Consider the following 15,415-nt stretch of genomic DNA (forward strand, 5'->3'; position numbering starts at 1 on the left):
CCCCTGCATCAGGTAGTCATTCCTTCCATTTCCTAAGTCAAATGCCAAGACTGTACTCTCAGGTAATGTGGATTACCCTAAAAAACATGGTGCAGACTTTATTTGAGATCTCAGCTGAGATTGTGAGGCACAGTTAAACATCTCTTTAATTGCATTCTCATAAAATTCTGTTATGTGGTTCAAAGCACTGCTCTGCTCATGCCAAGGCTCTCCACATGATTCCTGCAACTAGTTTAAGAGCCTGTGGTTGAAACAACCTTTCTTAACAAGACATCTGACCTCACATTGACATCTTGCCCTTCCACAGAATGTTCCAGCAGTTTTAAGAGACTCTATTCATTTTCTCTGGACTCCAGGGAGAGTTGTTATTTTAGCAGATATTTATTATATTTATTTATATAATAATTGATTTATATATTTATATTAGATATTTCTTACTTTAGCTTCCATCATTTCTTGGCCCAGCTTCCTGGTTATTTCAGAACTATACATCACAGAAAGACTCCAAAGTTAATAGAGTGGAACAAAACAGGTAAATGGATGGTAATACATGCAGGCAAGGCCTTTCCAGGATCGTGCTGAGGAATCAGAGCCTTCACAGTCCCTGCTCAGTTCCAGTGGAGAAAGCAGGAGCGAGACATTTCCAGAGCTTCTTACCTTTCTGACTCAAAGTCCGTCTGCTCCTCAAATAACACAATATGGCGCTTCAGTCTCTGCCTTCGTACTTCACTAGTTGGGTTCCAGAAAACTTCCACATTTCCATTTTTCAACTCATTTATATGTACTTCCCCATCCTGAGAAGAAAAACACAGTGAAATGGTTAAGGACAGTCAGAAACACAAGGAAGAAAATAATTCTGACAAACGAAAGCTGAATCCAGATGATGGTCAGGATAGGGCTTGGTTAGAGGGCTTTTTTCCTCCTTTCGTCCATTAAATCTCACTCATCATTTCCTGAAAGTTTCTAAATTGAGTGAGGAGAGACATTCCCTAAAACACTGGCTGAATTAATCAGAGAAGAACTAGAAAGATACCAGGTTCCTTTTGTCAGGCTAGTGCCCAGACAAGGGTACCTATAAAAGCCCTAATATGTTCTCCATTCCCCACTACTCCTCCCAGGTACCACCCAGGATATGTAAACAAGACCCCTAGCTCCTTTTCCAGTCTTTCCTCTCTTCGTCACTTCTGAAATCTCATGCTGAGCCTACTGAAATACCATCTTTTCTAGGAAGGAAAGCTAAAGCTGAGCTCTTTTTCAGACTATTTTTTCAGCTTAGTCAGCTTATTCTATTATTGCTGCTGAATTTCATTTAGCACTTCACAAAATGCCACAGGTCTTTCATCCTTATTCCTTGCCAATATACTTGGCAACCAACTATTAAACAGCAGTTCTCTGATCTGAGGCTGCCCAGACAATTCTGCTGTGTCCCTGCTTAACTAAGCCTCTTGCCAGCCTTGCTCACAAACACAGCAATGCCATGGAGCCAGACTGAGTAGGTTGCAGAGCATATAGTGAACAGCACGACAGTGACTGCAAGTGGAGAGAATCAGAGGACTACAGCTGCTGAACAGTGTGTGCATTGGTGCCATTCAGCTGCCTGGACATGGTAGGAGTGTCGTGCAAATCTTAGTTAGGTCACAGCTATTTACTTAACCCATCACTGCCTCATTTCCTTGCATCCCAGCTGCTGCATTTCTTCCCCTGCCACAGTCCCTGATGCATGGCTGTTTTTCAAAACCTCACTGCCCATGTCTTCAACTGTGAAATTCATTCAATTCCAAGGGTCTCTCGACCCTCCTTGACATCTGCCTCAGGGAGAGGGATCATATGATTCTGTGATTCTATGATTTCCTCTGTCATTTCCTGAGGTGCCAATTCCAGGACAGATCTCAGCTCCCCAAAAGCCCCCCAGCTATGGATGGGAGGAGGCAGGCATTATCAAACTTTGCTATGTGCATCTCTAATGGACACATACAAGCCTTCAGCTGCTGCTTTGACTTTATGCAGGTGGGTTTCAGGTTCTGGGGCAGAGAATTAGCTTTTAAGCTGTGAGGATCTCTGTCAGGAAACCGGATGGTGCTGGAAAAAAGCCTTCAGAGCTCAGGAAAGCAGGCCAATACTCTCAGCGGGGAGGGAGGAGAACAAACAACGTCCCTACTGCTGCACAGCAGCTACTCTTATTCACAGCATGCAACTCCAAACAGTGGCTTATGGAGCCACCCATTCAAAGCCATTTAACTTCTTTCATACATCATTCTAATTTTGTGCACCACAAACAACCAGCACAAAGAGCAAGGGAGGAATAAATTATTTTCATGCTGATAAAACCCAAACATAGAAGGCTGGAAGCTGAGCAGCACGCAGCCCTGTGGCTCAGTGCCCCAGGGGAGCCACTCGATTACACGCTCTCGTGGATGGTGCTTGCAGGACCCACCGCAGACAATGCATTCCACAATCCAGCACAACTCGAAGTTGCCAAAGCTCATCTGGCAGGAAAGGTAGCTCAGAATGGAAAAGCTACCCAGGCACAGGAAACAAATGTCCTTGTGCACATCCAGAATGGGCAAAACTCCCTGATTTCAAAGTGGTCATTAGCTTTTTATGTAGAAAGAGAGATTGCCTGGGGGAAGGAGTCCAGCTGTGATTCTCTAAGACTGCTTGACCAAAGGCTACACTGTGGTTAGGATGTCTCTGTAAAAAAGGCTTTATCCAGGCACATTTCACCTGATCTACTTTCAATACTTACTTCAGGGTGAGACAAATCTCAGAAGCAACAATTTCTAAGGACTGAAAAGGGACCACAGGTCAACTGTAATGAAAATATGGATGTATAAACGTAGCTGAGAATAAGAATGCAGCTCAAAGCAAGGGTTCACCACTTTTGCCTCAGTTACCAGGAGTTCCCAACTAAAGTTCTAGTCTGCACCCTTCACCATGCAATTTTATTCCTGCTGGACTCTGGCTTAAGGATGCCTTTGAGTGATGTGCTTGCTGAGGCTAGGCATGCAAAGGTGCTGGCTGGTCTGTGCTTTGAGCTGTCCTTCCAGCAGACCCTCACAGAATCCATGTCTTTGTCCTTCATCTTATCAGCAGAAGAGTAGGAGTCTTTTACCATAAAGACTTGCTGTGAAAATAATGAATTTAAAACCCCATGCGCTTCCCTGACACTGTTGTTGCTAGGGAAGTACTAAACTCAAGGCAGAAAGAAGCCTCATGATTTTCACAATCACTCTAAGGCCAACAATTGGCCTTCTCTTGTCAACTGCCTTTGGGGCCTGTCCTAAGCCTGGAACCCTAAATACAGAGCCACTGGTTTCAATGCATATGCTCCTCACTGGTCCCAGCTTTGGCCCAGGCTCTGGAAGTGCAAGTGTTACCCACACTGCAGGTGGATGGGACTGTGGAAGCGTATGTGACCTTGAGAGGTGTGGCCTGGAAAGCTCTACATGCCCGTGCTCTCAAGGGGGGGATGACGCGAGGAGGCAGGATGCGCGGGCCCTCCACGGCTGGGAGCCTGCCAAGGGCTGCCAGTCCTCCCACACAGCCCGCTGCCCCTGCACTTAAACTGTCAGCAACTTCTATTATCGTAAGTTACCCAGTGTCCATTGAGACTTGCTAACACTTCTTCTCCTGATTTAATCTTCCCAGAGATTTGATTAATGCTCGTGCTGCCTCCGAAGAAGGGCTGTCAGGGGAAAAAAGAAATAGAAAATATGATCAGCCTAGTGAGAACTGGAAGGGAGCCAAAGACAGTGGTGCAGCAGGGTGGAAGGAAAAGTGCAACCTGGGGAAAAGAAGAATGAATTCTAACTTGTATTTTCACTATCTAGCATTGCACACTTTTCCTTTTGTCCTTTTGTCTGCAAAACTGAAAGCACTGTAGGAGCTGCAGAAGAGAAGCCAGCCTTCTGGTACTTTAGTATTCAGCAGTGCAAGGCCTCGCTTTCATTGCAGATTAGTTTATTGTTAACTAGTTATCAGGATGAACGGACACAGGCGAGTTTTTCCCATCATCCAGAATTGCATTACAGCTTGCACCATTTTACTTGCAGCCTTGTCCAAAGGGAGCAGCAGTAATGTAGCTGGTGACTTTTCCTGCTTATGGGACAGCAACAGCAGCGTGGCACTACTTACGGCTGCATCTGTGTGAAGTCTCCAGTGTGAAGAAGCTATTGTCAGCAGTGAACAAAAAAAGAATAAAGGGTATTTCCAGAGTCAAGGAAAAGATTCTCAGAACAATGGAAAATTCCCCTCACCTTCTGCCTGCCAAACACCGGAAATAGTGATCGTGTGACTAGTTCTTCCAATTCCTACCACACAATATTTCTTCAGACATTTTAGCTGCTGCTTTCAATAATGTTGTGAAAAGGAATTACTACTTTTTAATAACAAAATACAATCAAATCTATGGCAAAAGCCATGGTAAAAGAAATCACAAGTGTTTAAGAACCAATGTACACAATCCAGTAGAGTACGGGTATAAGTCCAAATTAATAACAAAACTATGGGGTTTATGTTCAACTGCTCACAATTCTACTGAAAATGATGAATTAGAAATACTCGAAGCAGAACATGTAATTAAGATACATGGACCTCTCTGCATTATGTCTGCACTAAGCATCTTATTTTCAATCCAGAAAATAATGGTTTGCATTTTAAGTGCTGAAATTGCTTGTAGATTTGAGATGACACTGATTAAATACTCCATCAGCCTCAGTACTGTATGGAAACTATGTGCAGTACAGGCTGTGAAGACAAGGACATGGGGAAACAGTTTACTTTGTAAAGGCAAATAAAGACAGAAAAATTTTATTGCTCTCAGAAAAATGTAGTCTGCAAAAGACTCCCCTATATCCCATAATTTCTCACATTTATGTCAGGTAATGCTGCAACTATAAAATCCTCCAGGCTCTGTTTGCCATGTTTCATTTTATGCGAAGGCAAGAAATTTTTGGAACAGAAAAGAAATGGATGCTCCTTAAAAAGCAAGTTAGCTGTCCAGGAAAAGATACAGGTCATAACTTTCTCTCCCAAGTTTTAACATGTCTAAAGGAAGGTCTAAAGACATCTCCGTTTTATCTGCACACCTTAAGTTTGCATTACCAAGGTTTTCTATGGGAGAAAACTGCTATGTGAACGAGTCAGTACAAGGCAATGACAGTGCAGCTCTTGAGCATGATAGCCACCCCAAATCAGATGGCTGAAAATGGGCTGTTAATCTACCTCGAGGCAAGGTCCTGTAGCCTTAAGAAACACAAGGTGCAGTTCACTAGCAGGTGTTAACCTGCTAGGTTTGGGTATGCATGTGACAGTTAACTGGAGAGCAACCTTGAAGATCCACATCAAGACTTGTCTTGAAGTACTCTGCACATCTCATTGTACTTTGCAAGCAAAAATAATGTTACCTTCTGAAACAGAAGCCATGTTGTCATTGCCAGGATTTCACAGGAGAGTCTGGCCAGCAGCCAGCTGGCAGTGAACAAGTTGTGTGTAACTCAGGCTTACGAGTTACTGGGTTCTGTCAAATTGCACCACGCAAGTGGGATGCCTGCAAGTGGGAATGCAAATTGCACCAGGCACTGACTGTGGGATGACGCCTCCTCTGGAGTTAGGCCACCCCATGGTGGGGGTACAGAAATAATGCGGTGTATATGCCCATGCCTTGTCTGGTGTACAGGGGCAAGCCTGAGATCCGTTCAAAAGGGAACCATGATGTCTCTTACTTTTAGCTTGAATTCCAGTTCTGCCCTGTGGTTTGTTTTCTCACAGTCAATGGTAACTTTCCCTCCAAGCTCCATTGTCATGGTACCATATAAAATTCCTGAAAGGGGAAAAAAATAAGAGAACTAAGAGAGGCCCTAGTTGAAGTGCTTTTTTCTGAATTCAAATTAGTCCCACTGATATGCTGTGAATCTACTTGGCGTAACATTTTGAGAAGATGGAAACCAAAGTTTCCAGGATGTATGTGTTTACTCTAAGCATGAGTCTGTATTCCTCATTTACTACACCAGCTGAGCAACAGCTTGACTCATGGGTACTGATAGAACATATGAAGCAAGATGAAATTGGGACAGCACAAATCAAAAAGGGTTGTGCCCAGTAATTTCATTTATGCTAGTGCTTGAACAGACCAGACCTAGCTGCCTCTCACAGGGTGGATGGGGCAGAGAGGAGCTGTAATAGGATTCAGCAGAATCTGGGGGACTAGCAAATGTGTAGGGAACTCCTTTTTACACATGCTTACCGTTTTCTGGAAAGGTCATTTGCAGAAAAAAATGAAACAACAACAGAAAGGTTTACACACAGGAAAAGTTCACAGAGAGTACGATTTACAGATGTTACTCTTTCAGGTAGCTAGACCTCCCATTAAGATTAACTTATAGGTCAACATGCCAAAATGAAAAATATGCAAGAAGCAAAATGAGATCAAACTGCTGCAGGAGTGATTTTATTACTTTGGTTCCAATGCCACTAAGGCTTAGCTTTCTAAGAAGAAATGCAGTTACTGCAGTGAATCAACTGGCAGCCAACCCAGGGGCTTCAGTGCACACCCAGATCAACAGAGCTGTGCCAGTATTGTACCCACACACAAGAGCAAGCACCAGCCTCATGGAGGCAACTGGTACACTGAGGAATATCACAGTTTCATTAACAAAGAAATCGTAAGTTAGGAATTTTTCATCCTTTATTCTTAAGAAGTCAGAAAACATATTAAACAATTTTTGTCATTAGAAGAACTTTACATCCTCAGAAGCTCATGAACTCTTACTCTTTCCATCTTCATTCTACCTGCAGTGCATATATGGAGTATTTTTAGTTTCTATGTAGTGCTAGAACTTAGTGTGGGCCTAATTCTGTCCTCAGCTCTGTACAAACAAAGCAAAAATACTTCAGTTACTATCACTGCTCCTCTACTGACTCCCATGACTCACATACAGAACAGATGCTTCCTGGAAATGCCAGTCCCTGCGGTTTGAGGTGTTGGAGTGGAAAGAAGAGCCAGTTCAAAGTTAAGTCATTAAGATTAAAATATTACTACATTATTCTTTTTGTTTGCTTCCTATGTGAACAATCGTGTCTTACCTTTACAGTGGGCATATGGCATAGTAATGATATAATCTTCGCCCCTGTTTAGAAACATAAGCTTTGCCTTCCCATCCAACAATGCAGAAAGTGAGTTACCTGAAATTTAAAGGAACAAATACGTGTATATTAAAATGCTCATTATGCATGGTCACTCATCTTATCCTACTTCAGAAAAACATCTACATTTAAATGTAGGACGCTAATGGAAGAAGAGATATGAAACAGCAATAATTCAGGACCTGGCAAATCATTTACTGCTGAAGGCAAGCAGTTCTAATAAACTCTGCTGCATGACCTTCATTTGCTCTGACATTCAGCCCCTGTTGCAGAAAGGGCAGTAGATTAAGTAAGCCATTAGTGGGATGCACTAATGAAAGCAGTTCCAATGCTTCAGAGCTTTTCCAGGTGTTTCTGTTCTCACAACTTCTATAATTGCATAGGATCCCAAATAACAAATTAATTTGCCAGAAAGACAGAAATGACAAGTGTTTCAACAGATACAGCTACAAGAAGACAGTACTTAAGAGGTGTCTGACTAAACAGAAAAATAATTTTAAACAACAACACTGTTTCAGAGCCTGTCATTCTGCTGTCCTTCTGGAGGACATCAAGGTTAAAAGATCTAAAGACACTTTGAGGCTTTAGGTTTGAACTCTTAAAAATCTGTGAGCTAGATAAAGCAGTTACATTTATATGGAGACTGTTGCAGAAGTCATCTGGATGATCAGATAGTTATAAAATGCCTCATCTGTGAGCCTATGAAAAGTATCTTGACAGCTAATTGTCCATACATCCTCATAAATCTTCACTTTCTGAAAACCGGGTTTTTAAAGGGCTCAAGATTTCTGAGCCCTTTATTATTAATTTTAAGCAAACATTAGTGTGATCTCCCATTGAAATGGTGAAAATGGGGAAAACCCAGAAGAACCCAGACAAGGGATTAAGGCATCCTGGTGGTAGAGGCTCTAAGCATTTTTTTGTTCTTAACCCTCAGCACACTCAGGAGTGACTGAAAAAACAAAACAAAAACAATTTCAAGATGTTACATGGAAGGTGCCTAGTCTTAATGTCTTACCATAAAACTTGGACCTAGCAAGAATGCTTCCAGTAATGCAAAATCCATCTTTCCTATTGCTGACGTGAAAAGCTGACACTGGTGGATGATGAGAGACCTAGAGAAACAAACAAACAAAAAACATACAGAGACATTTACAGCAGTCTTTACAAGTTAAGCAGCATGAGGGATGAAACACAGCATCCTCATGAGGTCTTGCACATTCCAATCTGGAAGGTGCAAAACAGAGGCCACAAAACTGAACAGAGTCCTCTAAGCCCCATTCATACCATTAACCTCAACATTAAAGAAAGCAACATTATATATTAGAGACAGAGTTCCTGTATAACCCTTCTATACCAGGCCACGCTTTCTTTTCCCTGTGCATTTGTGTATCTGTGTACTTGAGATCGTTTTATGGCTACATGTACACAGATCTTTAACACAATAAATGACAATGTTGAACTTTTGGGCAGCATCTGAATAACCTCCATAAAATGGATGCAGTTGCTGAAATAAAGTAAAACAAAAGACATTTAAAAATATATATATTATTTGTATAATGTGGAAAAAACAATGTATGGGAAACAGGGAGTCCCTGTACCAAAGTCAATGTGGTCCTCAGATTCCTTTATTAACTGTAAATCTCAAACTATATTTAGTCAGGCCGGTTTTCTCATGAGCTCTGCCTGTCACTTATCCCCAAAGATATAGAGATAAACCTTCAATTTACTTCTATTAAGGTCATTATGGAATGTTTAGAAATAAAGGAAGGCAGGATTTGATTATCCGTTTTATGCCCCTTTTGACAGAGGCTACACAAACCACAACAACATTCTCTTAAAAACAAACAAACAAACAAAAAAACAGGAAAGCAGATTTCTGTGGCAAAGGTCTTCATGTTATATATGGGACACCTGCCAAAGCTGAAGGTAATCTCGGTAAATTTAAAGAGAAAAAAGATCAGCAGCTAGTTTTTTCCACGTCCCACTCTGATGTTTAAACAAAACTTCAAGTTACTCTCACAGGGTGAGGTAAGGAGCATGTTCCTATGCAGGGAGGTGTAAATGGGCTGCTGCTTGCAGCACTTGAACACCTAAATAATGTGACTTACCTGTTCTGCTATGTAAAATGTGTGACTGTTCGTCTGAGGGTGAAACCAACAGCAGCGAAATGTCTCTCCAAGAATAGGGTTGTATGGCTTTTTTATTCCCTGAAAAAAAGAAAGCAACCAAAACCTGCTACAAATCTGCAAGTCAGCTTTACAGATATGGCCACAAAACAATGTAGTAATTTTCTACCTAATGTTAGATCAAGTCAACTACAAGAATCAAAGCCTAAGAACTGGTTACATATATCCTCCTGCTCTAATCTCCTCACCCAAGCCATGGATTCATCTGTAATTCAGCCGGCTTAATCTCTGATACTGCCCAATCAAGGCTGTACAAGATGGTCATACTTCATTATTTCTGTTACTATATGCAGCAGGTACACAATTCTGTGGAAACATGACACTAAGATACTGGAAAGATAAAGGAGAGACATGCTTGCAGCGAGGTAAAACCCCTGCATCCAAGGACTTATTAATTATTGATAACAACTTTTGTCTTCTAAATGTCCAGTGCAAAAGCTCTTAGGTTAACCAACACTATTTGGCATCCAATATTCACTCCCAAACCAAATACAACGTTGGTTTTGAAAATAATTGTCACAGTAATTTGAACAACAAAAGAGGTAAACTGTTAAAGGAAAGGCAATAAAGAAATACACAACCACAGCAGAAGTTTCCAACATTCATTAGAACCCCAACCACAAGCATTCTCTTACCTTTGGCTTCTTGTAGAAGCCGGACAGATACCACCTCAAAACTTGCTTAATTCGACTGTATGGATCGTCTTCAAGAACAGCCCTACAGGACACAACATAAAACGTTTTATCACATGCTCTTTATACTGTTCACATATCTTATTCATTTTATACCAGTACAATTATCTTATTTTCAACACTATTTCCCTAGTACTAAAGGGAAGTAATTTCTGTACTGCTGCCAGTGACAAAGGCATCTGCCAGCAGCAACTGCTTTTTAGTAATGTACATTGTAAAACACACACATAAACACTTAAAAAGTGTTGATCCTTGACCTAATTCCTGCAAAAAAAGCCTAATAAAGTCTCTGGAGTGTGTAAGGTTTGATTGCCTATAACTCCAAGTATGTTAATGTGGGACAGACACACTAGTTACTGCTAACAGTAGAGTGTAATAGTAAAAATAACAATATTAATCCCACAAAAATCAAAAACAATTATATTTTTCTCTCTTTTTCTTTGTTTTCACCTTCCTTAAAATACCTTTAAAACTGCTGTGGTGTATGGCCTTTTTCAGTCCATGTATTTTCATACAATAATTTAGGTTGGAAGGGGCTTCTTAGGGCTGTCTCATCCAACCCTTTTCCACTCAAAGATGATGTGGGAAGTAAAGTTCCTGGCATTTCCAACCGTTTAGTCAGATTTGAAAATCCACCTGCTTAAGTTCTTGCAAAATCCATTTAGAAGGAGCAACCACGCCACAAAGAGGCTTATTAAAGAAAAACTTCAAACCCCTTAAAGCTTTTTTCACATCTCAGCACTAAGGAGAATCATTTCCTTAACTTTAGATTTCAAACATACCACAAACAAAACTTGAAAATACCACAACTCTAAAATTATCCAGAAACAGCAGAATAAACATGAGTAACTAGTGCTGATATTCGAATACTTCACACACTGGTTTTAAAATACACCAAACATATCTCATTGAGAAAGATGGTCCTATCTGCAAGCAGAACATTTTCTATTTTCTACTGTGGTGCTCCCTGCAGGTCTTTCTGCTCAACTGTGTTAAAAGGTGTTTCTTATTTATCATCCAAAATAATTATGCTGCTTTTGGGACAGAAGAGCTTGCTGATTCCACTGTTTGCTCTCTGTCCTATACTCCTTTGTACACAAGTACACCAGCAGGTGGCACAGCTCTGTTCCGAGCTGCTCAACGGAATGAGCCAAATCCCCATCAGTTCCAGCCTGTGCTGGAAAGGACGTGTGTGTGCAAAGGCAGCTTTGTCTGGAGCTTAACTGTTTTCCCTGCTTCCTTGCCCTTCAGGGGCAGCAGTCCATCTGAAAAGGTCCCGGCAGCTGGAGCCTGAATTGATTTACATTGAATCCCAGTGACCTGAGTGTTATTTGGGAGCCTTTTGAGCACACCTCAGCAAGCACCAGGCTCATGCTTTAACACTTTTTCACACTAATAAGAGACGTGCCCATGCCAGGCATGCCCTGTGTGCTGCTTACTGGGAGAGCAGGTCAGCATGGTAGTAGTAATCAGAGAGCTTGTTCAGGAATGAGCGTGGTTCCAGGATGAAGGTGGGCAGCACCACCCGTGACAGGTCCATGCCGGGTCGCAGCTGCTTCAGCAGGATCCACATCAGGCTCTTGTTCTCCTCAGAGACGGTTTCTGTTTGAGATGATTCACCTGTCTACAACCGGAAATACAAGAAGCATACAAGAAATTCCTCTCAGGCCCATCCTCAGCAAGTGAGAGACTGTAAGATTTACCAGTACACACATAGAAAAAATTAGGAGATAAATGAGTAACCAACAAAGAACTGAAGCAATCCTCCAAGTTCAAAACAGGACAAGCTGATAGTTAAGGTACTGCAAAGGACCCACTGCCAGTTTGTGTGCACAGACTACAGCTCCCCCAGTGCTGCGTAGTGCCCTTTGCAACAGAAGCACAGTAACGGTAAAAACAAACAAACAAACAAAAAACAACAATAAACTACAAACAAACAAAAAAGCACACACAAAAAATCCAGGCAATACATTGTGGTTTCATCTGTAACTGTGTAGCTCCTCTGTTCAATGGAAATACATGAGGTATAATATGGTGGAATGGGCCTTTCAAGCCACTGGAGAAAGAAAATGAAATTTTGAAACACGAATGTTGTTTTAATGCAGATGTTGGTTATCTAGACTTCTGCCTAACACTCATCCTAGGCATCACAATTTAACAATGAAAGAGAATACATATAATTAGGCTTCCTATTGTTTTTAGGCAGGAGATTTCTATCAGAAGAAGGGCACAGTTCCATTCAGTTGCATTTCTGGAATGCATTCTGCTTCAGGAGAGGACGTGCAGCGTACCCCAACAGGATCTGCAGATGGTATATATCACTAAACGCTCATTTTCACTACCTGAGCATCCTCAGCACCACCTTTTTGGCTCCCTATCAGCCCTTTTACTCGTTGTGCACAAATTGTGAGTAGGCCTGTAGGCTGGGGAGAATTTCAGACTGAGGCACAACACAGCTCTTTTCATTTCATTGCTTTTCCCTGTACCGTTCTTGTGACAGTCTGATGCAATACACAGCTCACACCTCCAAGTGGAAATCATTTTAAGAACGCAATACCACAGCGTCCTCTAGGGGGTACAATATGTATGGCTCTGTCAGAGCTTTCATTATTTATCTAGGTTTCAAGTGTGCATGTACTGGCAATATACATTAATGCCATGTTGAAATTGCTGTACAAGGTGTTACTCACAGTGAGTAACTGCAGAAGGGATAGATGAAGAGGGATGAAAAAAGACGGGCAGGGGTGTGAGAGTAATTTCAGGTTGTTTCTGTTTGCATTCCCATCAAATATCTCACCCTCAATACTCCTTTCTTAAGCTAGCTATAACTAAAATACATTTAAAATAAGTTTTTGTCACTTTTGTTACCAGTCTACCTACTGAGAAGGTGTCTTTTTTACATTCTAGGACAACTTTTGCAGTATCAAAGTCCTTTTGACACCTGCCTCTGCCTCCATGTTCCTACTGCAAACAGGGCAAGGCATCCACACAGATGCACCAGCACGTGCCTTTTTAATGCATACAGATGCACATACATATATGTGCGCACATTTCAAATGAGCTTTCAAAGCCACGCTGCAAATTTAGCAGTGATGGTTTGCATCTGTGATCTGCAAATCTGAACTGTATACAGAGGGACAGAGGCAATTTCAGTTTAAGAAGCCAGTTAATGTTATTAATTGGCATGTGTTTACCTTGATCCATCTGAGCCCACTGCTTATAGCAAACTACATCACTGCCTACAATTTACTTTTCTTTATGTTACTGTTACCATTGGAATAAGATTTAACAGCCAGTCTGATCTCTATGTTTCAGAGGACAACAGTCCCACTTTGCAACCAATAACAGAAATCTAGTAAAATCCCTAATGGCCAAGGCTGCACAGGAACTTTTGAAAGCTCACTGGAGTTACTCAGCCTGAACAAACACCCTAGCTTTATTTTACATTATCCAGTATTGCTATCTACTGTGGAAATGTAGTCCTTCCCTTTTGATTTGTACTGCACTGTTTTTATTTTTATGGAAAACTGCAGTCTTCCACATCTGCTGTGTGTCTGGGTGGGATTTGAGGGGAGAGATGTACAAAAGGGATTTTTTTTTTGGATGCCTGCAGACAACAGTTCTGTTCCGAAGCACAATTTTTACAGCAGGGGCTTGCACCTCATCCTGACATCTGAAATCCCAGCAAACGCATGCAATTAAGAAACATCTTTCCAGCAATTTTCTTTGAAGCACCAACAAGACTTCAGCTTCCTCTTTCAAAGCAATAGGCAAGGGAGTGCTCTGAGCCCTCCTGGTGCAGGAGTCCAGCTTCTCTGCTGCTTCCCCGGACTGACTCTCACCCAACAGTGGGTGCCCCAGTTGCTCTACAGCTGCCTTATTCAGAGGTGTCACAATGACATCCAGCTAACAAAAGCTCATACGGAACAGAAATGCATCCTTCTGCTGTTAAGTGACATGAGAAATAGCTTTTCTACAAGAAATGGCCCTTAAGGAATCAAGTGGCTCAAATGCTCCATTAGGACACACAGAAAGGATGTTCCATGCATAATGAAAAAAGGAAAGGATCATATTTTGTATCATGCAAGGACTGAGCATCTTAATTGACCAGGACACATGCCCAGAATAATAATTCTCCCTCCTGCTGGCTCCACAAAGCCCTGTGCCAATGCTATGCGACTCTTCACTGCAATAACTGGTTAAAGCAATCGCTGATGCTGGACACATGCCAAAGCAAAGTAGCGGAGCTGCTGTTCATAATGCATAATTATTAGAGCACATGATAATTCAACATAATTTAGCAGAAAGCTGTACATTGCTCTATCTGTAAAACACTGGAACCCACAAAGCTGATTCTTAGCTGTCATGCATCTAAAAACCCGGATGACAAATACTATGAACAGAGATGTTTCAGCAGGAACAGGCAGTGATTAAAATGTTTTTATGGTTTTGTTTGTTTGTTTGTTTGTTTTGTTTTGTTTTGTTTCCATTACCTCCCCAAATTCCTCATAGATCTGTTCAACATAAGTCGTCCCTTTCCTTCCTGGAGAAACCTCTCCATGGATTTCTGACTGATCGCTTTCGCTTTCATTTGTCTTCCGGCTGTTCTCATGTGTTTCATTCTCTGACTCTTCCACGTTGTCTCTCTCAGACTTGTCCGAAAAAGCATCATTTTCCAGGTGGTGGTGGTTCTCCAGGGCTGATTCATTCAAACTGAAACACACAGTTCATTGCTCACTTCAATTTGATTTACAGAGCTAGATTACTTCAGGCCTTTTGGATAAGGTAAAAGCACCCCCAAGGACTCAAAACAGGGTTTGCAGCCCAGGAGAGCCCAAGACATTGATTTCCTGAATAGCAGGGTTTTCATAATAGGAACAGCGAGATATTTTCAACCAAAATTCTCCCTTCCAAACGTCACTTTGCAAAATCTTCCATCGAGCTCCACTTACTCACCCTTACAGAGATTTGCCATTGGCTCCAGATGGGAGCCCACACACCAAAGGGATACAGAGCACCCACTAACAACTGTACACTGCGATTACAGAACTGAAGTGTGATCAGGAGAGATTTTCCCTTTACAGAAACAAATCTGAGGAATGCAGAATATGGGAAAAATATGAAGTTACGGAATACATTCTCTTTTCAGTATAACTGCTACTTTATTTCAACAGATGGAGGTCCTAAGTCAGCCCTACATTAGAAAAGGAAAATTTAAATATCAACAGAAACAAGGATTTTCACAAAAATACACACATACAAACTAACCTGGGGAATGTACTGTCCCCAAATAATGCAAGAACTCAGTTCAAGGCATGGACTGGATGACTACACATAACCAGAACACCCAGACTATAGCAGCATAAAAAAACATGGAAGGAGTAGTAAATT

At 41.5% G+C, this 15,415-nt stretch overlaps 1 protein-coding gene across 6 annotated transcripts in view; it reads right to left on the bottom strand.

The window, feature by feature from the left end:
- The window catches only part of OSBPL5 (oxysterol binding protein like 5), a 159,453-nt gene that overhangs the window by 7,275 nt on the left and 136,763 nt on the right, over positions 1–15,415 (bottom strand). For all 6 annotated transcript variants that reach the window (XM_035327360.1, XM_035327361.1, XM_035327363.1 and 3 more), the window contains 9 exons: positions 14,518–14,737; positions 11,464–11,648; positions 9,968–10,049; positions 9,255–9,353; positions 8,162–8,258; positions 7,084–7,182; positions 5,724–5,821; positions 3,596–3,685; positions 658–794 (listed from right to left, as the gene is read on the bottom strand). In XM_035327360.1, coding sequence (XP_035183251.1) covers positions 658–794; positions 3,596–3,685; positions 5,724–5,821; positions 7,084–7,182; positions 8,162–8,258; positions 9,255–9,353; positions 9,968–10,049; positions 11,464–11,648; positions 14,518–14,737 — 1,107 coding nt within the window. The remainder of the gene's footprint in view (positions 1–657; positions 795–3,595; positions 3,686–5,723; positions 5,822–7,083; positions 7,183–8,161; positions 8,259–9,254; positions 9,354–9,967; positions 10,050–11,463; positions 11,649–14,517; positions 14,738–15,415) is intronic.

The sequence above is a fragment of the Oxyura jamaicensis genome, chromosome 5, assembly GCF_011077185.1.
Source record: "Oxyura jamaicensis isolate SHBP4307 breed ruddy duck chromosome 5, BPBGC_Ojam_1.0, whole genome shotgun sequence".
NCBI classification, from domain to species: domain Eukaryota; kingdom Metazoa; phylum Chordata; class Aves; order Anseriformes; family Anatidae; genus Oxyura; species Oxyura jamaicensis.